Source organism: Brienomyrus brachyistius, chromosome 5, assembly GCF_023856365.1.
Source record: "Brienomyrus brachyistius isolate T26 chromosome 5, BBRACH_0.4, whole genome shotgun sequence".
Lineage (NCBI taxonomy): Eukaryota > Metazoa > Chordata > Actinopteri > Osteoglossiformes > Mormyridae > Brienomyrus > Brienomyrus brachyistius.
The window spans coordinates 21,970,661-21,996,374 of NC_064537.1; the positions used below are offsets into that span (position 1 = coordinate 21,970,661).

At 46.3% G+C, this 25,714-nt stretch overlaps 1 protein-coding gene across 4 annotated transcripts in view; it reads left to right on the top strand.

The window, feature by feature from the left end:
- Positions 1 to 25,714, top strand: part of rbfox3a (RNA binding fox-1 homolog 3a) — a 421,773-nt gene that overhangs the window by 134,137 nt on the left and 261,922 nt on the right. The window contains exons 1-2 of one of the 4 annotated variants that reach the window (XM_049015627.1): positions 11,493 to 11,932; positions 12,228 to 12,276. In XM_049015627.1, the coding sequence (XP_048871584.1) occupies positions 11,889 to 11,932; positions 12,228 to 12,276 (93 nt within the window). In that variant the 5' untranslated portion in view covers positions 11,493 to 11,888. Of the gene's footprint in view, positions 1 to 11,492; positions 11,933 to 12,227; positions 12,277 to 25,714 lie in introns of those variants that run through there. The other 3 variants (XM_049015625.1, XM_049015626.1, XM_049015628.1) reach the window with 3 other exon arrangements.

A 25,714-nucleotide genomic window follows, 5' to 3' on the forward strand; every position in this document is an offset into this window, starting at 1 on the left:
ATAAATGTAATAAATATACCTATAATATAACATACCACATCAAAACATCATATGGCAAATAATATAACAATACAAACACCGCAATATTAGGAAAGAAATTTCAGCAACGGTTTTGGTTTTCCTGCGTGAAAACTATCTGGGTCTTTTTCTCCATCAACAAATTAGATAGGAGAGGCCCCTCTGGGACGTCCTGCGGTATTTCATCAGGCCCCGAGTGAAAGAAACGTTAGCGAATTAGCTGGAATAATACCGATACTCTAAGCATGATGCTGTGATCATGATCCCTCTGCTCCGAGGAGCGTAATTCAATCGCAGAACGTTCATGCGCGAATGTTCTGGCTTCTGGCCAGGAACCAGCTCCAGCGTGCTGGGCCAAGCGGCATGAGGGAGATCTTATCGATCCGGCGTGAAACATTCCTGAATATGAATACACAGTCCGGCTCTCAGATATTTTAAAGATGTGCTATTTTTATTGCAGTTTTGTCTTGTTTTTTTATTATTTCTCCCTACTCGCCTACGCCGGCACGGACATATTTTGCCATGAACGTTAAAAATGTATCCCCGTCCGTTAGTGGGAATAGCAATCCACCATTAACCAGTGGCTGGAGGGGCAGGCGCAAATTATGGGTCAGCCGGTCATTCGATTTGGCCACAACAAAGTGTGTGAGGGGGGGGGGGGATCCTCAATGACAACTCCTGGCCCTTACCACCAGTACAGGGGCGCATGCTCACCTCTGCTCATTTCCATGTCGCCGTGCTTTACGTCCCCAAATAAAAAGCTCATCTCCGCCGCTGTCTGGCCAGGAGATTTACTGTCGCCCCCCCGTAGGTCCACAGCTTGTTCCCTCTCAGCTCCGTTCTCTTTATTTATCACTTTTCCATTTTTCTCCCCTTTGCCATTGGACAGTAAATCGGGAGGCCCCAGATACCTTGTCATCTGGCGATTACCTGGAAGAAAATAAAGTGACTCATATACAGAGGAAAATAGAGGCTTAACAGACAAAAGCACACAAGGACAGCTGGAGTTTGTCACCCTCGCTGGTCCCCGATCCACTTTCAAAGAGGTTTGATTGCGCCGTGTCAGCTGAGCGAAGAAACAATGGCGTCTGGGGCAGGAGCGAGCCCCAGCGTGAGCGACTGCTGTTAGCGCCAACTCGTGCCAACTCCGCCACTCCCTGGAGTCTGCAGCACCGTTAGCTTGCGGATTAAAAATTAAAAAGATAAAGACCAGCCGAGAGCGTGATTTCACATGCCAAGTATGAACGTAAAGTGCGTCAGGCGAGTGACAGAAAATAGCTGAATCAATTTTATTTCCTCATCTGTGACTGGCTCCCGTGTCTGTGATTAATCTCTAGGATTACTGCTTTTTGCTGTTGTTGTTGTTGTTGTTTGTGAAGGGGGAGGGAGTGGTTTCGGCATTCTAGCACTTTTGAGGTAAATATAAAACGCGATTGATTGCTTCGTCAGTGAAAGTGTAGCACGGAGAGGGGTCAGGGGGTGCATGAGAGTCACTGGGGCTTGTCATTACCAGTGGCGTATGTGGTACAGGGGCCCCACCCTTCCCAAGTGGCCTGTATAAAAAAGCAGGCGTGACCAGCCTTAGCTTTCACCACAGAATCTTTTAGCGCTTTGGCTCTCTCTGTGCCATTAACCCCGCTCTCGATGCCCGGCCCCTCAATTCTAATTCAGCGGCACTCAGTGCGGAGCCATGCTGCTATTCGTCAAACAGACCGAGCCCCATCATCTAGCCACGGCCCCACGTCTCTTTGATTATTGTTGACCAGCAAAACGTTTGACCTGCAGACGGCAGCACTATGAGAGTAATCTACCCTGACATCTCGGTGTCTAATGGCAGCTGACGATCGATGGGCTCCCCACACCTGTGGGATGTGGTAGCTCGTCCCCAATGCTCCTGACAGATGCGATAATCCGCCGTCCTGCGTTGGCTCTGATAATATGACTTAGTTGTTTTCTCTTTTTTTGTGGCTTTCCTTATTGGCGTCTAAATCAAGCCAATATATGGACCGTGGGATCAAGTTTCCTATTGATCTGAACATTATCTCAACCCTGTTTAAACAGATAGAGCGATTATGCTTGATGGAGTAATTTTGGACCTTATTGGGGAAAAAAAATGGTTTTTGTCTGAGAAAACAAATGTATGTAAAGTTCGTCCAGTTTGTTTGAATGTGCCAGGTATATCGTTATGGGGTTACTGCAGGTGTCTCCTTGCGGCAAGGGGGGTCTGTTTGATGTAGGTACTCACCTCACTGGGCAGGCTTAGCAGAACGACCGGAGCCCCCGGAGATGTGAAAACCTTCCCAGACATACTTCACAAGGAAATAAATTCGTGTCAAGAGGTCGCGGACTGCGGGAAAACAGACAGCGCATCAGCAGGGCTCGATGTATCGACGTGGCACACAAGCCAGGTCTCCTTGGGAAAAAGCAGCGTGTCAGCGGCGGACTTGATATCCACCCAGGCACCTGCAGGGGGTGCCGGTTGGCACCTAGAGATATTGACTTGGCACCAGATCGTTACCCCCTCCTGTCTTGTGCTCCGCCAGGAGATTTTAAAAAAATGAATCTGAGGAGAAGTCGACGGTCACCAGCGGTTTATACATTGTAGCAGGAGCGGATGCCAGGGGGGATGGCCCCCACCTGGTAATCCGTTTGTTTTCTCTGTGGTTATTAGCAAGTGAGTGACCCACGAGGGGGGGGGGGGCGGGTAAGTAGACTGCTACGGTCCTAACAGATGCTAGCTACGATGTGGCTATAAAACATGGACGACCGTACCGTTAAGTTTGTGGGGGCAGCTTGTGGTGGCGTTTAGGTGTCTCCCCCTGTCCGGCAGATTACTGCTGTCGTGGATACGGCCGTTCGTCACAATCAGATTTGCCTTTCATCATAATCAGTCACATGGAGCGGCGCCGTGGAGGGATGTGAGGCCCCGCCCACTCAGCAGCGCCGGAGGTCCAGCCGTCGGGCAGCAGGCGAACCGGCGCCCCAGCCATGCTAGTCCGTTTGTGGAGAGAAACCGTGGGATGTGCCTTTAACACTGGGGTTACATAACTGTTTAACACCTCGGCTGCGGCCCGAAATGAGATTTTCTGCTTTCCGAAATGACTGCAGAGAGTGCAGGCTACCTCTGTCAGTGAGCACCCTGACCTGAGAGCGAGGTGAAAAGTCATCTGTCGAGCTGCGCGATCGCAGGACAGCGTTCGGCGGTGCACAGGTGTGGGCTGCAAACGGCCGCAGCCCTCTGCTCACTCTCATTGCCGTCTGTGTTTCAGGGCGACGGCTCACAGAGCATGCGTCGGTGCAGGCGCTCTGAATCAGGCTCGCGGTCCTACATGCGGTGCTGCCGTGTTTCGTAAGTGGGAGTTTCAGCATTCCCAGCCCTCTGAGCCCCCCACACGCACGCCGGCACCTTATCAGCACCAGCACATGTGCCACTGAATGAAGTGAATGCAGAGACCCTGACTCGGCTTCGAACCGGTGACCGGTGCTTAATGTTAAACACAGCCGTGACTCGATAAAGAAGCACCTCTGCTTTAAATACACCGAAAACTTTAATATGTCTCAGTAATGAAAATGGGCTTCAGGGGTTTTCTGTCTAAGAAAGCCATTAATTTGCCTTATTATTGGGTTATGGTAATCACTACGACACTTAATGGCATCAGCGTGTTTTGAAAGACTGCTGTAACCTGATAGGAGGGTCATAGCCCGGTGAGCGCGGCGTGACGGGGGTAGGAGAACGTATCGTTTTCCCTGGGTTTGCTAGCAGGTGACGGTGAGATCGGTCTTCCTCCACCCGGATAGCTGTGAAGATGGCTGTTCTGGGACTCCTCCTGGCTTGGGTGTATAGAAGGATAACAGGGCTCTGATTCCACCAGCTGTTGGTGGGATTCTTCGTGTACCGGTGGGGGCACCAGGCTGCCACTTCTCCGCACCGTAATGCGGCGCCCGTCCTTCAGAGTAACCAAAGAAATGTGCCCCCCCTCAGGTGACTGGTGTCTCTCCAGCCTCATTAAACAGAAGCGCGGCTCTCCGCCAGCGAGAAGGGACATCTGTCACTTTACATTTAACCAGATGATGCTCACAGCACACCGGGCTAAATGACAAACAATCCATCCTTATTCAATCAGCACAATCGCAATTGCCTGGGATTGGATTGGATTTTTTTGGATCTGCAGGTGAATCGTTATCAATTTGAAGGTGCGCGTCTGAAGTTTCGCTGCTCCATCTCCGTTTTTACGGAGCGCGCTTAGCAGAAACCTGCAACCTGGCCACTGGGTCTCGTTCGTCACTATCAATGGGGCTGTAGGATACACCTCCCCATATGCCTTGTGAGCAGCATGTATCAAAGACGGCTTAGTGCATTCATTGCAGCTAGGCAGTGCTGGGTAATGATATAATTTTGGACTTTATTTCAGTAATAATGAGCAACATGTCTGGAGCCTGTTATGCCTGTTTGTGAATTACAGTTATAACCTAATCATGTGTACCTTTATGCTATTAATTGATTCAATTAATAATTTAATTCTTCTGAAGTAGCATTATCTCCTGTCTCGTGGTCGGGCGTGTGTGTGAACCAGTCGATAGAGCGCTTAACCTTAGCTTGGCCCGGGCGTACGGGTTTGCAGAGATGACCTACAGGGAGGTGTTAGGAAGCACACCTTCCCGGAACAGACCACCCCCTGGATTACTCTGCTCTTTGACAAGCAGAGATAGCATTAATGTGAATTGCCTGTGGGGAATATGCATGAATGTATATGCATATGTTCAGCCAAGCAGCAGGACCCGCGGCCGAGCGTGAATCCTGTGGGGGAGGAGGGGGAGCAAACGAGCAGCATGTACGGTAAAGATACGCTCGATCCCAGTCCTTTGCTGTACGGCCTGCCGGTTTACGAATCTCGTGACCCGGTCCCCGTATGCAGTGTGATAGTGCTCAGTGCCCACGGGGGTCGCCCGGCCCCCTCTGTGCCTCTAATCCCAGCTGTCCGGGGGAGATAGGGAGACAGCACTCGGAGCGGCCGGGCCGGAGCGCTGCAAACACAATCACGCTGCTTTCACAGATGCTTAACAGGGCTTTGCAGTTGTTCAACAAGGTAAAACAGACAGGACAGACACGACTTATCCAATTCCGAAGCTGACTGAAATAGAAAGCTCCAAAATATACCAGTAACATAGTATTCGTAACAGTTTTCTCTGTTCGGCATTTTTACGTAGCACTTATGCACGTAGCTAATTCACCATCAGAAATCGATAAAGTGGTACGGGCGTCTTCATAAATTTTTACAGTGTCATAATATATTTTGCTACATCAGATGGGGGGATATTGTGGCGTGGCACTTCCTGGTTGCTGCAGAGGGGAGTAGTGTTTCCTGAGGCTCCTTTAGCTAAGCCGCGTGAGCCCTTAGCATTAGTGGAAATCTAGCGTCGCTACCTTCAGTCCAAACACATAACAAGAGCGAGAAAACCACAGGCTAGCAATCTTCATCGCGGCACATGGTACCCTTGTGTTCCTGCTGGCTCCGCGCGGAACGCAGAGATGGCTCCAGTCCCTCATCTTCTGCGCCTTATTCCATCCCTCAGCAGGTGACGTCTGCTCGAAAGCCAGTTTGCACAATATGCTGTTAATTGTTTACAGTGAAAAATATCCGCTCTAGCTAAACGCTAAAAAGGTTTACTGTGTCTGCTCAGTTCTCCTTCGGGAGGATCCAGCATGCTGAACTGCTTGAGAGGAAAACGTTGCTTTTGAGTTTTTGTTTTGTTTGCCTCATTAGGAAGTAAACCAGGAATGGTGGGAGAAAGGCTTCGCCTCTCCCGGGGGTATGATGGGGAGACAGATTTTGCCGTATAGATAGCCTTTCATTTTTTGCACTCTTTTTAACAGCACCACACATGTCAAAGACACAAGGGAGAGATACAGCACTCTGAATGCCTAATACAACGATGTGTACTTGTGTCTCCAAAGAGTTGAGGGTATATTGTCTTAAAGAGAAAGCCCACACATCGGAGATGGGAATGGGGAGGACCAGAGGGTTTGGCTACTCGACACGTTTACGGAGTTAATTTGGTCAGGTTATGAAGATAAGTATGCAATAGGTCTCACGTTCTCACGATCCCAAATGGGTCCACTGAAGCATCGTTCCCTCGCTGCAGCCGGGAGAATCTCCTCGTGCCCTTTGGAGCTCAGACCCCGTGGCAGTTCCGCATGGAACTCGGCATCCGTTAATGTGCTGTGCTGCTCCTTTACATCTCAGACCCCTAATGCCGTAAACCTCATTAGAGCAGAGGCACCAGCGCTAATTCACATCCACGTGCTATATCTGCATGCAGAAGAAATTGCTCTTCCCTTCATTAATGTTAATGTGGCAGCCTTTTAACAAGGTATTTCAAGGGAGTTTCGGCGGCGTGCCGTCGTAGCGCTTTACGCAACGCTGTTGATAGCTCTTGTCTATTCTGTCATCTTCACCTGAAGATTCCTGATATGTGACTGTCACCTTTATAGAGAGGTAAACAGTGGAGCTCTCTGTTCTCCGAAACTAATCAAACAATTCACTTCATCTTCAAGCACTGGAATTCAGCAGCAAGAGTATCAAAACCAATTTAATAACCTTTAAATTCAGAGCTCATATGTGCTGTTTCAGAATATCAAGTCAATAGTATTGATTGAATACTGACAAAAAAACCATGCATTTTTTTAGCATCATATTTTATGGACACAATTATTTTGAAATGATACAGCACACAGTGCCTCTGGGTAAAAATCGTTTGTAGCTTAAGCTGGAAAGGGTGCTTGTGATTTTGAGTGGTTTACCATTCCTCCATGCTTTGACCGAGCTGTTTGGAGAGGCACAGCAGTAAGCTAGTCAAGACGACATGCAAGATATGAGCTCAGAGCTGAGCAGACATGGGCTTAAATGAGGGAAATTTCCCAGGCACCGGACACTGTTGTGTAGGTGATGAAATGGGATATTTTTATCTGAAGGTTTCGCTTGATTAGCTGCACAGGTTTCCGGCGAGTCATGCACCCGACTATTGAAGAGTTGTGACTGTCAGACGTTTTATACATCGCAGGCGAAGAGCAGCTCACTTCCCTCCTCTAACAGAAAATGTTCACCCTAACAGGTCTGGAAGAAAGGGGTCAAAGTTCAGGTCACTGTAGCCAGGGGCGATTCTTATGTGCGGATTCCTTGCTGGCCGGGCGCTCGGCTGCGAGTCCGGATTTCCATGTTTCCATGGAAACTACATTCGCATAATAGTACCAGTGAGTAATGTCCCCATATGCTTTTTTTTCTGATATTGAAGAAAAATATTTTAATTGCTCTGAATTAAGGAAAAGAGAAGAAAAAAAGTGCCAGCAGTACTCTCTGTAACCGCTTGTAAAAGCCACTTGTGATGAAAGACCATCTGTCAAGCTTCGTGTTTATTTTCCTTTCCAATTTTTTGCTTTTTTCCACAGATTCCCTCTCCATAGCAAACTGTAATAGCATGTTGTGCTTTGACTCATGGAAATTAGGCTGTCTTAATTAATAACAATGCATCCACCTAACTAATCTCCCTGCGTTGTAAAGCCTGTCCTTCCCATTAAACGGGACATGCATTATCCCTGATCAAATTAAAGTTATTTAATTTGTGTTCAGCCTCAATCAAAAAAAAGAAAGTTTGCCTAACGGGGAAGGATATAAATGGAGTATGGCTGAAGGAATTATATTTTACAATTAGAGTATATGAAGAGGGGCACTGCTCATTGTGTGTGAGGCCGACGGTTTGATCTGTAGCAAGACAATGCGTTCACCTGCGCGTGTTTGTGTGTGGCAGCTCACGCGGAGCCCTGGGGACGGGGCTCTAAGAGCTCTATCACGGCCTAAACCCGTGGCTTCAGAGTCAGCCTGCGGACCCCCCGTGGTGGCATTTTGGACAGGGCCGCGGGCGAGCCGCCCCGCCCCGCTGCGCAAAGGCCATGACTGATTCCTCAGCCGCTGATGAATGGTGCCACCTTTGGATCATTTGTCCCAGTGATGGAGTCGGCCGTTGCCCTTTGGGAGGAAGAATAAAATAAAGAAAGCCTGAGTCGGGGCGTGACGGATCCCTGAACGGTAACGGAATAAGTGGCTGGTGGTGCACGGTCAGTGGACCGGCGTCTCTAATTGGACGTGCTTGGAGACTTCAGGGGGGTGACGATCAGACCGACGGAGGGACCTGAGCAAACACAGCTGTGGATAAAGCAACAGTTAACAGAACGAGAAGATGGATGAAGTTCTGGTCGTGTTCGGAGTCTGGTTCTTCACGTATGAAAAAACACGGAAGTGTCTAGAAATATCTGTATTCAGTGCCTGGTCTGGAATAAGATAACCAACCGAACAGCTTCTGCAGTTCAGAAACTTTTTCTCTAGTCAAGTTTTCAATGCAAAGAGATTAGATTAGATTTGTAAATAAAAACTAATCGTTAATGCTCATTAATATTTCTGAAAACGAGCATCACACTATTGATTGGTTATGTTAGCAGTTCTGAGCCTCAGTTCTGCTACCCTTCTGCTTGCTGAGTTTGGTGTCTGGTCAGTGGTAGAATAATTACCAGTGACATAGATGTTCCCATATGATTCAGATGAAGTCACACTTGTTGCTACATGAGAACTGTGTCATTTATCGTTCATGTTAAAATCTACTGGTATGTTTGTTCTAATGCAACATCTGCACTTTATTTGATGAGGTACGGAATGTTTATCTTCGGATTGATGAACATGAAGTATTAATGCTGGGGACTAACATCGGTAAGATAGTTTTAAGTACATAGATATATTTGCTTATGTAATTAAACTGATGTCCTTAATAATTGTCTCCATTTGCAATAACTGTATGTAGTATGTAGTATGTGACATCTCGTCATCACGGGGATTTCTGGACTAATATAAATTTTATCTCATAATTTCAAGTTAGACGTTCAGTGTAATTTCAAGCATGATTCAGTACATACGTTAGTAATGTAATAGACGTCTTTTATAGCTGAGACAAAGGAGAAGAATCCTGGTGTTATCACAAGTAATCACAGTGTGCAGCACTTTGGTAAAGAACGATTTTGTGTTTATGAGTCAACTTGCAATGAAGTTTTAATCAGACCTGATTTCTTTCAGTGTGACCTTAAATGAGCTGGGTGCATGTAGAAATATCCTCACTTAGTGATGCGATTGGCAGTGTGATTATCTTATGGCGACATCTGGGTTTCTGGCAGAGCCTGAACGTTGGACGGAGGCGAGTCAGGAGGGCCGAAGCCCAGCCGTGGCAGTGACAGTCCTGCTCACTGCCGCTCCATCCCTGAATGCATTCTGACCGGTTTTTAATATCGCCAGAGGGCTATAGGACTGGCGGGTTTGTCTTTATGCAGCAGAAGAGAAAATCATATTAACTGCTAGCAGGAAGTAGGGGGCAGTTTTCATGAAAGAGAAACAATATCACTGTGGTTGGAGTGTCTTGCAGGCATCGAAGGAAGAAAGTGTCGTCATAACTTGGTGTGACTTTACAATAAAAAGTCTGCCACCAATGAAACTTTCTGTCCTTTTGTTTTTGTGCGCCTTGGTCCTGGAGGAACAGTGTTTCATTTCACTGTATACTGTGCGTGTGGCTGAAATGACAATTAAACCTACTTGACTTGACTTGACGCCTTCTGACACAATTTGCTCAGTATAACTGGACTTTTTTTGTGTGCTTCTTCCTGTTTCAGGAAGGACAGTGGTTGTGTTTAATAACGGTGGTGATTACTCATGAGTTGACTGATGCACATTTGGTTGTTTGACTTTCGATTTCAATCTAGTTACAAGTATCTCAGGTTGATGTTGGCTCTGATCCATGCTTTACTGGTGTGGGCTGCTTCGGACATACACTACCAGTCAACAGTTTCTGCACACCGCGGGGTTTTACCACTTCTCCATTTATTTCATAAACTACAGATTTTTTTTTATTCTGGTAAAAGCACTGGAAAGTTGAGTGAAGAACTATTCATGAAAATATTAGTCAAATTAAACAAGTTTCCTTTATAACATGGAAAGAGTATGTAACAGTGCATCTCTGACAAGCTGTTAACTATTTGTGTCATGATGGCATAGTCAGATTCTAGGCTGTGCTTTAAATGCACGAGTTAACTGTTCCATCTCACGAAACAGAGCAATTTTTAATGTCCCTTGTAGAAAGAGTGCCTTGAATTTTCTCAGATTTTATAACCACTAAAGGAGGTGACTTCGATGAGTCAATGATATGACATTTTCTGGCTAATAAAGCTCCTCAAATGGTGAGCATACTATAAATTTATTTGTTAGAAAAGAATACTGAGTGTATTTTCGTAAATGTTAAGTAACATGCATATATAGAAAATCTCAGTGTGTGCAAAAAAAAAATAAATCTCAGTGTGTGCAATCTGTGATCTGATTGCTAGAACATATTTGATGGGATGCACAGGAGGGCATACCTGTGATTCAGTGTTTAGGACATGCATGTCATGTGGTACGTAGGACATTCCTGCCATGTGGTACGTAGGACATACTCGTTATGTGATACATCAGACATCGCTGTTGTCTTTCATTTTAGCACTGTGAATTAAAGAGAATATTAGTATTTATTAGTTTACTAGTGAAAGCCTCTTAAATAAAAATCACTGATTCGATGGCGATTTTCTCAATCTACCAATGAATACCATGCCTACTTCTCAAAGGCAGAAGGTAAACCTGTCTGCTGGTAACATGTAAGTCATGTAAGACTGATAGCGTTCAGCCAGTGGAACAGTTTGAGCTCATGAAATGAGTCTGGCATTAATGAGATTAAGGAGATTTGCTTCAGAAAAGTGTGAAAATGAGAAGCGTGCAGCCTGACTGATGTACTGCTCATTCACTCTGCTGTGCCCTTAGCAGAACTTCCACAGCACTACACAGAATTAATGCTTACAGGGCCACCACATGCTTTCGTCCAATAGGAAAAACAAAGCCGGGAGATTTCGCAGCTTCTCACAGCCATCCCCAAAGTGTGTCTCTCATTTTTAAATCTCAGTCACACACTAAGTAAGGAACATTCTTTGCTGGAAATTAGATACCATGTTTGCTTCACGTTTGTAGCTGACTGATGGCCATGCATTGTGTTATTTTGGACTGTTATTCATCTCACATATACGCAGATATTAAGGCAGTGACTTTCAGGAGCATTTCCCTTCCACGGCTTCTCTTCCCGGGGGTGTGTAATCCACTCTGGCTTCACAGTGTGTCCCTTTTTGAAGCTGGTGCGGAGAGCGCGGTCAAGGTAATCTCCGCTTGGAAGGAAAGCCATTTACGGAGGGAGACGGAGGAGAAGGTCCTGTGTAAAGTAGAAGAGAGCGCTTTGGCGAGCCCTGATAAGGCGCAAGAGATTTTGTTGCATTTTTTTTTTTCCCCGGGCGGCACGGCGGGGTCTGTCACTGGCGCAGTCAGGAGAGACACAGTTCGCCCGGGAGTGTGTTGATCAACAGATTGTTCACGTTGATGATGTAGGGCGGCGGCACTCGATTGTGACATGGACTGGGGGATCGGAGATGGAGCAATCTGACGGAGCAGCTGAAGTGACAGAAGCCACATTAATACAGGCATATGCCTGGAACAGAGCGGGCGAAGGGAAAACACTCGCAGTATCAGCCAGTCGCCGTAGAGAGATGGAGAAAATACAGTCAGGGTGCCAGCAATTACTTCAGTGCCAGGGGGACAGTTCCTGCTTATTTGCAGCATTACGGCATTAGGCAGTTTCTATATGGGGGCTGAGCGAGAAGGAGTCAGGGGGGTTTAGATATACAGGGTACATTTCATTCCCCATTCTAAGCGCCACAGTGTAAGGGTTACGCTCTCATTAGTACAATATCTAGATGGAAATACATGTGTTTTAACAAGGGACTGGTGCTATCTCAGGAAAGAAAGAGGTATGTGAAAATGGAGGAGATGAGGGTACCGGTGGCCGCTGTTCAAACACAGGCTTGTCAGAAACGAACGCACACTGGTGCGCTCAACGTGTCTTTTTTTTTTTTACTCCTTAAGACAGCCCACCCTATCTATCCCTTCCTTTTTTCATCCTGTTCTTTTTCCCTTCCTTTCAGGATTTATTTCTTTATTTATTTGGTCTTGTTTAGTACACGCGTTGGCTGTTCCCCTCCCTCTCCTTCTCTTCGGATTCACAGCAGTATTTTTTTCTTTTTCTTTTTTTTGTCTCGTGTGCAGGTCGATCAAGCAGAGTGACCACCGCCGCTCCGGCCCGCGTCACCCCCCTGTGAGTACCCTTACGTTAATCCGGCCGCTCTCTCGCTCGCACTCTTTCTGCGCACCTTTCTCTCTTTACCCATATGCCTTCCATACCTCTCCGCCTTTGCCCCGGTCGCCTTTCCTTATTTAATCTTTTTTTTTTTTGTTTGTCTTGTTACGCGGACGGTTCGCGACGCGATGCAACGCGATGGCGAAAGTGAGCGCGAGGAGCGGAAAGGAGCGGAGAGGAGAGCTGTCCGATCCGGCTCGGCGCGCGCCGGGGCTAGCGGCTCGGGGAGCGCGCTTGTGCGCGTACCCGTGTGTGCGCGTGTCGGGGGTACCGCTTCATGCACAGGAGCGGGGCGTCTCTCCCCCCCCCCCCCCCCAGTAGCGATACTGTGCTTTTGACAGTATAATGAGCTCTTGAGTGACTGGTGTGTTAGACAGCTGGACAGCTGAAAAACAGGCTACCATTCCCGGGGGCTTACAAGTTTTCTTCTTGCGATTTTCTGCTGATTGATAGACATTCAGCAACTAATTCCATCCCGCGTGTTTATCTTTTTTCAGATTTAGATGTATGTTTAATTTAAATTTTTAAAAATAATCCAAAAGGTCAGTACTGCTTTCAATACTGCTAAGCTAGCTAATGCTAATGCTAAAAATAAGAGTAAGAAGAGTGATTTTTTTCAGGGTTGTCAACTCTCACGTATCTGGTGTGACATGACGCATTCAGACTCTAACGCTCACGCAAGAAATCTTACGTCAAATCTATATTATTCCATTATAAACCTAAAATTAGCTACATCGAAAGCGTTGGAATAGTTTGCAAACCCTAAAGACTTGTTTACAACACAATAAAACTGTTACATACACGTAAATGTGTGTGCAGATTTGTCTCTAATTGAAAATCTCATGCCAGCCTGGTGACCAAAGTTGTAAGTGTTTTGTGAACAAAAGGGGTTTAACAAAGATATACAGCATGCGTAGCTGTCTCTCTTCGGAAGCCCAAACTCCTGTGCCTGGTTGTTGAATAGCAGAGTAGTCTTGCAGGGGTAATGACCAGACGGCAATTAGTGACAGTACTCATTTATTGGCAGAGGTTATTTTAGCAGTTATTTATAAAGTGGGCCTGCGTCACTGAGACATACCAACAGTAATCCTACACCTGTAATCAATAACTGGTGGCTTTAGTGCCTCGGGGCAGCTTGGATTGTCACCTCAAATGTTGCCATGTAGATGTATACAGCTTATAATGTGTACCACTACAGACATGGCTGTTAGGGGGTGACTGTCCTCTCACTGCTGAAGTATTTGTTGAGATTTGGGGGGAGTGGAGTGCTAATGTCAGTTAATCTTTAAAAAATGTGCTTGTTAATTGAGCATGCTCTGTCAGGGATGACGAAATGAGAAAGGAGTAAAATTTCAGCAGGAAATTTGCAACTCATTTCTCGAAGAGCAGGGAACTTGGAAATATCACCACGCAAACAACGTGCTAACAGATGTCTTTAATCATCTAAACCTTGTGCAGATTTTCCTCCTGTAAATCTGTTTTTTTCCCTCTTTGTCTGTGTGTCACATATTATAATCTGAGTTTATTCAAATGATGAGCTACTTCAATTTGTAAAATTCAGCTGTCTGTATAGTTCATAGCTCATAATATTTGAATTCATTACATAAGTGAATGTTTTAGTGGTGGAAAAAAACAGAAAAAAATGTTTCATGTGAAATATAACATTGCTTTTAACACCTCATCGTAAATCCCCTGACAGACACTACGCAAGGAGTTGAATTAATTGAGAGCAATGGTTATTAGCTTAATTACACAGGCTTCAGCGTCATACAATAGGGAATGCATCACCAGGTCAAACGTGCAGTAACCTTTGTTTGATCCTGTTCATATTCTAACCGATAAGTATAATGGAACATGTTCTCAGTATGTGGTGGAACTCACTGCTGATGACTGTGATCTAGGTCATGCACAGTGTCTATTTCAAAAGTGCTGCAATTTTATCTGCTATAATGTGTGCATATAAGAAAGAGGCTGTCCCATGGACCTTTTGGTTTAATGTTCTTCGTGAAACAACGTAAGATCGGATTCCAGTCGCAGTTACAGTTTTCTGCTGTTGTAGTTATCACTGCACCGTGTTGCTGTTAGCTATAGTCCTTAGCTGGCTGGGTAATTCAGTCTACTTGACATTTCCATAGCCCAGTGACTGCAGCAGAACTGACCACCCAGCCACCTTACTGCAGTCTATAGTAATTGAAGCCTTTGTACCATTGCTAAATCTACTGTATATCCTTCATTAAACAAAGCAGTTAGGCGTCCTCCTTTTCAATATATCAGTGGTGTTGTTTGTTTCTAGCCTGCTGCATGTGTAATGCAAGTAAGCTACAAAACAGAGAGAGGAATCTGCCATCGATGTCGGTCTCCATTGCAGGTGAGCTTCATATTTGGGTGGGACGTGACCCCTGGAGATGTGGCCACATCTGGCCCAGTAAGAGATGCTTCTGAGTTAACAGCATCACCGGTGAATCCTCCCTGATACTGGGAAATCATATAGGGTGATGTTAGTTCCAGTAAATGTAACGATAGTCTTGGTGCCGGATTGAAGCCCGTCCATAGTGCTGTGCTCCCCACTACAGACGACAGGTGAGACGCTTTGCGATTGCCAGATAAACACAGTTTGATGCATCGCCTTCGCGTGACCGTGAGGTTCTACAAGCACTGAAAGGATGGATCTTCATATTATTACATAATTAATTAAAAGATTTCAAATATAATCCGACCGCTAAATATAAGCTTAACATCAAGCACGGAGGAATATACAGCAGATCGACGTATGGTGATAAGGCATGCCTGTGTCGCTTTAATTAAGGCAGATGGCGGTGTCCCGCAAGCTGTACTCTTCAGGCCAACTTAATCAACGCACAAAACTCAGGGTTTTGAATTTCTGGAATAAAGATCTTAGTTCAGCAACGGCTTAAAGGGAACCTTAAAGAGAATGTGAAGAGTTCATCTGCGAATAAAGCTGATTTGAGCCTGGCATCCGCCGGAAATAATCTGTCATAAAGACGTCTCCGCTCTTGTACGTGCCTTTGCCTGGAAAGGTTGACGCAGGTGAGATATCCTTTGATCTTCGATTTATTCCTTGTGCTGCCAGATTTGCCTGCACATAGTGTTTCTTTTTAAGTTTGTTTATAAACTGCACTTTAAAATATAACACGAAACTTTTTTTTTTTCTGACTGTTTTGGAAGTGTTTGTTTGTGGTGGACCTGGAGAAGATAGCTGCTAAAACAGTGCTCCTGCTGGGTGAAGGGCAGCTGAGTAGAAATGCGCTGTCTGTTCCGGAGCCCCATGGCCACTTTGGGTCATTTATCTGCTCTCCTGGCCCTTTATTCTCTTTTTCTTTCTCTACGCTGCTCTTGACATTTGCTCCCAACCCCTGCTCAGGTACACTTCAGCAATCGCACCATTATGGGGCTGAGCATTCAAATTGCTCCATGAATAAGATCAGCAAAGTTTACATCCCCAGAGGGCGCGATCCGTGGGCCGGCCCTCATTAACTGAGAGGTGCTTCCACTGGAATGTCCTTGAACCCCAGCTAATGGGATAATAAACATCACCGCACTCATACTTCCCCTTCCTGCTCAGCCCGAAGGGCCAGAGACAAAGGCAGGTAATGTATGCTCTGCTGGTCAGAGGAATGATAAATGAGTGCGACGATTACTCTGATGCAATGTCCTGTAATCTCCTGACATGCTTCTCCTCGCATTCCTAATCGCAAATGAATGCATGGACAACTTTTGCATAGGTGCTGTGTGTGTGTGTGTGTGTCCCGAAGTGGTCTGACTTCTGAGAGGAGTAAGGCTACCGGAGGGATTCTGAAACTTGGCGGGACATGGAAGCTATATTTGAAAACTAACTTCATCGACGAACTTTCCATTGGCAGTGCAGTTTCATGGCCCTCCCATGTACGCTAAAGCATGGGGCAGAGTGAGCAGCTTGCTGGTTTTCTTAATGCATTTCTCATCCCAAGGTGCTTACCTCCAATGACAAACTGCAAAGCACTCATTCCATCCTTGCAACATAGGCCTGCCATTTATCACCAAAATTATTATAATAAAGCATGAACAAATACCCCGCAAACCCCACTGAAATATTTGCTGGAAGATGGATGGATGGATCTCCAACAAACCGTTTTGAAATGCGGAAAGAAAAAGGTCTTTTAAGACAGCCTTGATGAATAGTTTTTAGTTTCTTCGGTCCATCAATCCATCTTCTCTCCTCATTCCCACTGGGGCGGGAGCGAGCCGGGGTCCATCTGAAGAGCCATAAACCCTAAGGCAGGGCATACTCTGAACAGCAGGCCTCCTGTCCCGTGGGACGGTAACTAAGCAGCATTAAGCACGGAATATATACTGCACACGGCCACACACATGGCCTTTGAGGCGGTAATGCTAACAGCTGAGCTACGCTCACCACCGCGCTTCTCTCATTAAAACAGCAGTTCTTCTGTTGACAGGATGGTGTGGCAGCAGACATGTCTTATAGTACCAATGGTTTTAATCCCAGCTCTGGGGCTGTGCTGGCGTTGGAGCCAACATGTCAGCCTCTTGCCTTAGGGGGGGCTCACAGTTTCACAAAGGCATTGCAGTTGTGTGTGTGTATGTGTGTGTGTGTGTGTGTGTGTGTGTGTGTGTGTGTGTGTGCACCAGCCCACGTGTCTACGCACAAATGTATGTGTGTAAATGTGCCTTATTCCCCATGAGTGCTTGGCTTTCATGTGATTCCTGGACAGGATTCAGCCTCTGTTCCCTATAGCGACCAGAAATGTATAAACTTAATGGAGTAAAATAGCAGGAAATGAAGTTAAATTGGAAACGAGTAACTTCCAGTTGGGGTTTTGCTACCTTTCACTGAACAATTACTTATTGCTCGATCACTTTTATCTGCTTCAGAATTTATATAAATCATATATTTAGCTTATTACATAGTGAAATAGCTTGTTATTGTAACATATGAAGAATAATGATGCTTTTAAATTAAATGTCAGCCTTTTTTCTATGTTTGATAAAATCACTTTGGAGATAGTTAGTTTGTATTGGATCCCTAATAAAAACCTCTGATATAAATGTCTGAATGAGTTCTGGGTGCACTTTTGTTCTGGTGAGTAAGAAAGTGAATAATTGTTGACGGTCCCTTGTTTATAGCGCTGATGTTCTGCCTGCTAGACAAATCAATAGCGTTAGTCAATATGAATGAGAACCATTCTACCAATTATAGATGATTAGGTTAGCGTCTACCAATCAGAATCGCGGAACCGCTGCCTGTGTCGGTGGCATGAAGTGCATCCATGAGCTGTGAGGAACAACAATAAATATAAGGAGACAGACTATTAAAGTAGGACTGATATGAATAAACTAGCAGGACTGCCACACAGTTTACGACTTAATGCATGACTTTAAATAGATCCCTCATTTAGGCAGTACTCTGTGTGCTTTTCAGTTTTTCGCATTCATAATTGAATCTGTTTCAGCCATTTATTACTCAAAGGGCTTTTCCTTTGGCTAAAAGCTAAAGTCACGCACCTGTTCCCACTCTTCATAATCAATTCGAAGACCTTGAGGCCCCTCGGACTCATTGTTCCCCATGTGGCCTTTTTCGGTTTGGCAGATGTGCGAAATAAGCAGTCGGGCCCCCCCTCACTCAGAGCGCTTCTCGGACGCCGATTGGCTCGACTGAATCCGAGAGACTAGAGCTGCACCAATAGAATCCGGCGGAAGTGTTTGTTGTTTGGTAAAAGGCATTATTATAATTGATATTTTCAGAAAAACATTTTCATTTTGTTTTCTGCTTAATTTCCTCTGTTTATCACTGACATGGAGTTGGGACGGCAGGATTAAATAGTTTGAAGATGCCTATTTATCACATGGCCGGGTCTAATGAATGCAATATTTCTCTTATAATTAAGACAGACCCTCTCACTTGAGCAAGCTCAGCTGGTGGGTAAAGGGCCGACGCTTGTATGCTTTTGTCGTGAGGCTGAAACAGGGGACGAGCTGACAATGGGGTCTAATTGGGCAGAGACCGGCAGGCAGGGCTTAAAACTAAAAAGATCCGGGGTCACCCTCGCCGATGCAAGGCGCCCCCTGGCTAGAGTTGGTGGTATGTTCTCATCAGCCACCTGACCTTCGCATGGATTTACCGGTTTGCACGGACTCTACAGGCGAACTCCGTGCCAAAGGCAGCCCCATCGTGTGGTGGTGGGCGGGGCTTGGATGTTTAATGTGAGCATCCAGAAAGCCTTCGGCGGGTTGTCTGTAAGGTCGACGAACCCATTCCGACGTCCCCAGCAGACAAATCACCGCCGCGCCCCAAAGCTACTACTGCTGACACCATCGATTATTTAGTGCAAACCGGAGCACTTGGTGTGGCTGCAGAAATTGTGTTCTGCTGGGCCATATGGCGAGTCGGACCTTTGACACCGGCTTGTGGTGGCTCGCAGTAAACAGGTGTTGGCAGCATTACAGTGGTCACCCTGCTGCCGGTGTCCTCAGCTGATCTCCGTGGTTAAATCAGACTTCATCTGCCGAGCAGAGTACGCGGCACACAGCCATGTGCTGACTGCGTCTGCTACACATTACTGCCATACACAGACAAATTAAGTTATGACCGAAATTCTGTCTCAGGCTTTATTTTATCTTTTGACAATATATCTTAGTACAACTATGCTTCCTTTTGAAGAAAACACTATCATTTGCCTATATACTATATATAAGGGTGGACAGTTAAAAAGATTTGAAGCCCTTTTTGTCAGCTTCAGTGTCAGCGTAGTGACTGTGTTTAGTTTTCTTTTTAAGTTGATTAGCATCTTTGATGATAAGGACACACCAAAGAGTTCATGTCCTCTGCTTCCTTGGCTTCCTGTAGCACAGATATAAAAATGTATCCAGCTACTAATGTCTTTCCTCATTATAATTCTTTATTGTTGTATTCAATTAGCTAACTTTTTTAATAATTCTATTCTAATTGGGTGGTAGGTCATCGTTCCGGTCGAACCCAAGGGCATCTACGGAACATATAGTACGATCCGTACTTCTATAAATTCAATTTCAGGGATTTATTGGACAGCGAAGGCTTTCCAGCAATGAGGGATAACCATCTCGTCTCGCACCGTCCCAGATCCGGCACTGTGATCGAAAACGGGCGGTGGGCGGTGGCGCTTTGCGGCAGGCAACCTCCGCCGAAGTATCGGAAGCGCCGGCGGCAATGTCACCATGGCACTTCAGTCCTCTCCATTATCACAGACAATTTAACCCGCTATCACAACACTGACGGATAGTATGTGTTTAATGCGGGTGTCGGGGATTAACAGTGTGTTTGTCGGCACTTGCAGCCTGGATCCGTCACAGGCGGCATATGCAGAGTGCATGTGTGCCTCTGCTGTGATGGATGTGACGTCTCCGGACCGCCCGCGACAAAGATACAGAAATAATGGGCTCCCCCCCCCCCCTTGTCCTGGAGATGGGAGTGAATTCCGGAATGTCGGAATCAATTTTGCACCGGGGGCCGTTTGTGCGGGCGACGCTCGTCGTGATATGATCTTCGCCGTACATCTTCGGAGGTCAGAGCAGTCACAAAGACAAGGTCAAGCGCTCCTGATCGACAGTCTCCATGCCGGGGCTGAGAAACAATTACCTGCCCGGCAGTAGCTGGATATTAAACGGTTTGGGCTTAATGTCTAACGCTGGCCTGAAATGCATTTGAGAGCGGCTCGCACTGCTTTTTCGTTGCTGCGTTAGCTTTGGCTGCTGGGGGTAGCTTTTCTTTACCAGTAAACTAGGAACCAGGATGCATAACGTGGAATTTCCATCGATGACTGCACATGTCTTGCAGATTCTGCCCAGATAGGCGGGCTGGCCCGGCCGAGCCAGGGAGGGGCGGCACAAAGCATGACACCGTGTGCTGACTGCTATCTCTTACTCTCGTATCGGCAGAAGTGGCCCACAGGAACGTGCCGGTTGAGCGGTTAGCATGGGTTGTTTTCTTCTGCCTTTTATTATTTTTGTTGTGTTTTTTTTTTGTTCGCCCTGTGCCGTGTGGATCTGGCACTTGGGATTGTGCCACGTGGCCTGTAAGGCCGCCAGCATCCCCCCCCCCCACAACCTCCTGGACCCCTTTCCGCTCATTGACCCGTGCCAGCTCCGGACCTTGGCAGCGCCAGCAGCACATGGGGCAAGCGTGGATCAAAGAGACGCCCAGTGGGATGGAAAACACCAAGCGGCTCCTGCCGGCTCCCATAATCCCGCCGTTGGGGAGCCGCGGGCATGAGCGCGGGCACGAGCGCAGGCTGCTGCACTGTTCTCTGTTTATTACAGACACAGATCATTTGTAAAGGTTAAATTAGGCTGCAGTTTCACGTTGCTGGAAAGTTGTGCGCCGGCATCTGTTCATGACAATTTTTGAAGGCCAGTGAAATATAGGGGGGCTCAGTCGGGCTGGAGTGGGGGGGGGGGTGATCCTGAGCTTCTGGACCATGGCTGGGGAGAGCAAAGGCCAGCCACTGCCTGGCTCTTATCTCTAGCACAATGTCTGTAGCAACTTTGATATAGATCTCCTGGTTCTGCTCTCTGACGATGGAGCCGCTGTCAGGGGCTGGTGTCGCAGGAATCCCGTGTGCAGAGCACGCAAATTTGTTTTCTTTCCCCCCTCCTTGGAGGATGGAGGGCGTCACAGACGCCACGCTGCACTCTCTCTCTCGCCCAGGATGTCCAGAGACGGCCACATTCCCGCCGCCCAGCCTGACAGGAAGCCCAGCGTAGGCTGAAGGAGAGGGAAGGAGCTTACAGACTTTAAAGCCTCTTGTTTACATCCATTTTTAACGGCCTCGTTTACACGAGAGGTGTAATTGACACTCCGCGGTGGGGCCAGGTTTTATGCAAGATTATCTCTGTGCCGTCGTTAATGGGCCAGCCGCCCCATGCAAGAACAGCTCGTAACTTTGTCTTACCCATTTCCCGATTTTTATTTTAGTGCATTTTCATTCAGTTTAATTCAGCTCCAAGTTCTTTGAATTAAAAATAAATAAATAAATTACTTCCAGGGTCCTTTAACCTGAAGGAGGCTAGGACCTCCCCAAATTAGCCCCCTCTCTTCAAACTTAGCATCCCATTACTCACATAAGAACCATGCTTAAAATTTAAAAAGAGAAAAAAAGGGGGGGGGGGGGGGGGGCGAGGAACTGCCAAGTCGGGTATTTGAATATCTCAGCATTAAAATGCGCAAGAGTCTGAATGTGTCTGCAGGGGACGCTTTGAAATTTCCTCAGCTCCTTTGACTCCACAGAGTGCCGCGTCTCAGGCCCACGGGCTGCCGGCAAGCAGAGGTCCGGCCTGGCGCCTGCTGCGTGCCGCACACGCGCATTGTACCAAATATTCAACGTGAAATTGCTTTCTTCCCCACAAAATTTGCCCTTGAAACACAGTGCGTCGTACAAAGAAACACTACACCGCATTATGCCTCGTTGTCGCTGTCGCCTGACGAGGTTCTGAAGCGAGGCAGGCAGAGCAGACTGCCCGGGGTTCTTCTCGTCTGCGTTTTTCCCCTCTTATCCTCTTCACCGAAGCCGCCTCCTTCGGCTCTCTCTCCGCGGCCCCGGGAGCTTTCCGCAGACCCGGCGCTAATCTGACACGAGGCACGCAGCGGTTTCCGTGAAAGAAACACAGTATCCGCTGCGCCGTTAAGGAACGTTATTTACAGTTCCCCGCAAGAGATCGCAGAGAACGTTTGGCCAACATTTGATGAACGTTCACACCGGCCAGGGGTCAGACTCTCGTTAACGGCGTGAGTGGCAGAGCCACGTCCTTCCCTGACGGTGGACCGGAGGAGATGTCGGGGCACATCGGGGCTGTTTGCTGACACCGTCAGGAACCGGAGGCGCCTGCCAAGCCAGCGGCTGCAGCGTTCCGTCATCACGCTCGGCCGACCCGCACATGCTCAGGGCCTGCTGTCTGCCGCAACCAGACGCACGCCTCTGTCTGCCGCTGGCGGGAATCCGGTCGGGCTCCACTGAGCAGCGCGACATCCAGCATACGCAGCCAGTTATTCCCACCTGGAAGCAGATGACTGAAAGCCGCAGTCCATATGTTAGGAAACTCCGAGGCTACTTCTGTTTCCGGGCAACTTTGGAACTCGGAGGCAGTGCGCCACCAGACACGTTAAAACTGTGATGATTTCCCACAGTCTTTATTTTTCTTTATATTCTGGAATGTTCAGATTTTAATCACTACCTCACTCTTTAATGCCACAATGTTAGTAACTGGCGAAATGTCATGTTGTGGGGAATGTAGGTGCAGGCTGAGTAAAAAGCATTTGTTTTGCTTCATCATTGAGGAGTAGCAAACAAATTATAATTTGAGTGTAGGAAGAATAAAACGACACGTCATGAAATCACAGAAAATAGTGCAAGAATTTTAAGGGAGGGAAGCGTCCACAGCAGAAAGACAGGAAGACTCATTACTTAGTGTCTAACCGAGCCAGTTATCATTATCGCCAGAGTTCTCCTTGGTCATGTGCTCATCGTTTCGAGCACTCAGCTGGAAAATAAAAGTTTGGTGCCTCACTGGAAGGGCTCTCCAGTCCGGCCTGCACCAGGGCCCATATGTCACTGGCGAATGTTGCCCCCCTTGTAAGCTTTGGTATGCAGCCAATTATGTACATTTGTTTGACGATTATTCAGCAGAACTATTTTCTCATGTCATCTAAACTGGCTGGATGGTGATGCTATGAAAACTCTCAAAGTTCCTAGTGGAAATTAAAGAATAAATTGGTAACACTTCACTTGATGGGGCACTCATACTTAGTAATAACTCATTTACTACTGATGTACAAAACATGAACAAATATAGTCTACTTGAGATGATGATGAATAAACATTAGATCAGAATTTCACTTGTGTTATTCATTATTTGTTCCTTCAGTAGTTCCTTCTGTAGTTCACAAAGGTTTATAGAATTAACAGATATAGTAACAAATACAATAACAGCTTTGGATGAAAGATCTGTCATGATTCATTAATACTGAACAAATATGAGATCAGTATTTAACTTGTGTTCATGACTTGTTCCTTCAGTAATTCCTTAGTAGATCTTTCAGCCGTTCACAAAGGTTTAGAGGATCAGAGTAACGGTAACAAATATAGTAACTTGAGATAAAACATGCATCACAATTCATCAATGATGGATTTACATGAGATCGGTATGTAACTAAGACTTAGTTTGAGGTTAATTAATACATAAGTAATAGCATAATACTACATTATTTGTACCCCGTCAAGTAAAGTGTTACCAGTAAACCTTATAATCTCCTGGTCACCCTGATATAAATGCGCTATTCTTAAAGTAGTAGCAAATATACAGTATGTGTGTGTGTCTGTGTGTGTATGTGTGTCTGTGTGTGTGTATGCTTTATATGCCGTTTTTTATTTTTCTGTGAATTAGAATAAAAATCAGAATACGCACAAAAGTATTTTTTTACATGCAGAAAAAGTACGATTTTTGGTTTGACCGTGACTCTCATCAGAAGAAGCAGTCTGAAGAAAGATGGATTTCTGATTTATTCTCTAAAGTATGATTAGGACTTGTAGTGGCATAAATTTATGATTGTTAGCCGCTATACCTTATGGGGTCTGCACAGATGGATAGCACAGCAATCGTGGATTTACAGTTCCATTAGAGAAGATGATTTGAAATAAAATATTTTTCCCTTTGCCCATCAGAAAGGTTAAGGCATGGAATAATACCACAGAGCCCTTTGATGTTTAATAATTGTCTCTGTTTGTTCTCACCTGCAGCAGTTTTTGGCTGTGGGACTCTTTGATAGAATTTACCTGGGCTTTTGTCACCCACAATTTGCATATAGTTGTTATGTACTGATTTGGGAGATTGAAGCGTAATATCATTCTAGAGCAGCCTCTTTGTAGTGCAGGAGTGCGGAGTGCACAGGAGCGCGTGGTGCAAAGAGGCTCCGTCAGTTAGGGGGATTCATTTAGTGGTGGCGAATTTCATTTTACCCAACAGAGCCCTGGGTGCAGGAACAGAATTGCTCCAAGATGACGGTGGGCGGAGCCACAGAATCACATCATGTCAGGACCTCAAGTACGAGTAAAGAGTCTCCATGTGGCAATAAATCCCCTTCGGCTCGCCCTGTCTGCAGAGTATGAGTACGGACGGGTATTTTTAGGGGACATATTCGCAAATTAGAACTCTATTGATTTCCCCTCAAAGAAGGAGATAAACAAGCAAAGATGACATGTACAATCTCCCCTACACCATTACTGCTTTTTTAACTGTGAGAATGATAAGTAAATCTTTTTACATCTCCTTTTATTTCAACCTTCTTTTTGGCTATCAGCCCATCATGTGTCCGCCAGCACAATCAATGGAATGGCATGTCGTTCAGACCTGTCTTATTTATTTAAGTGAGGAACGAGTTGTATTTGCACCTGCCGTTGGAGGAGCTTTTTAATGAGGTGCTCGCACAACAAAGGATGCTTCGCGCTTCTTAAAACAGCCCTACTTCTCACCTGCTCTTTTTACCATGAGCCTTTTCTTTTAATGTCTGTCATTTTCAGAGATTCTGCCACTGATGGGATACATGAGTTTACACGTCTGAAAGACGCCTGGGCCAAAGGTTAATGGTAAGAGCTTGTGCTTATATGTGGCAAAGAGAAGCACTTTTACTGTCCCGGATGGGGTTAGTCGAAGAAAATAGGCAATTCTGTAAATCGCCATGTTTTGTGTTATGACGAGGAGACACTCTGCCATTTAGCGTTGGAATAAGATAAGTGCACGGCGTGTGTCATTGGCAGTCCCGTGTAAAGCCTGACCTATTCCCTCGCCAAATTGAAATACGTGTCGATAATTCCATCGCTGTCCCTTCTGCTCCCGAAATTGGTCTCCAGCTGGTTCTGCAGCTGACAGCATGAATCTTAAAGGGATCTGAGGGCTGGCTTCGTTGTGCGAGCTCAACTTTAACGCGTCTGAAGTTCACTGAAGTTTGCGTGGTAGCCGTGCACTCTCCCATGATGCCCGGGAATTACATTTCCCTTTGAGGCCGGCTGCTGTAAATCACCTGACACTGCAGCTTCAGCATCAGATTTGGAGTCGAAACACACATGAGGGTCTGTTCGGTTACCTTTCCTTTGATAGCAGGTACACCGTCCTGGGGGACCCCCCCTTTCTCCCAACCCCTCAGAATCCTGAACTGAAGGAATGGAGGAGAATTCCTGAAGGCATCATTAAGAGTAACGCAGAGGCACCAAGATCATTTTCCATATGTGGGACAAGTATACAGGTCCCAAGTGAGTTGCATTCTAGATTATCTCCTGTGAGAGACTCGGGCGAATTAGTAGTGTTGTGGGGACTTTACATTGTTTTGAAATTTGAAAGTGACTAACAGGACCTG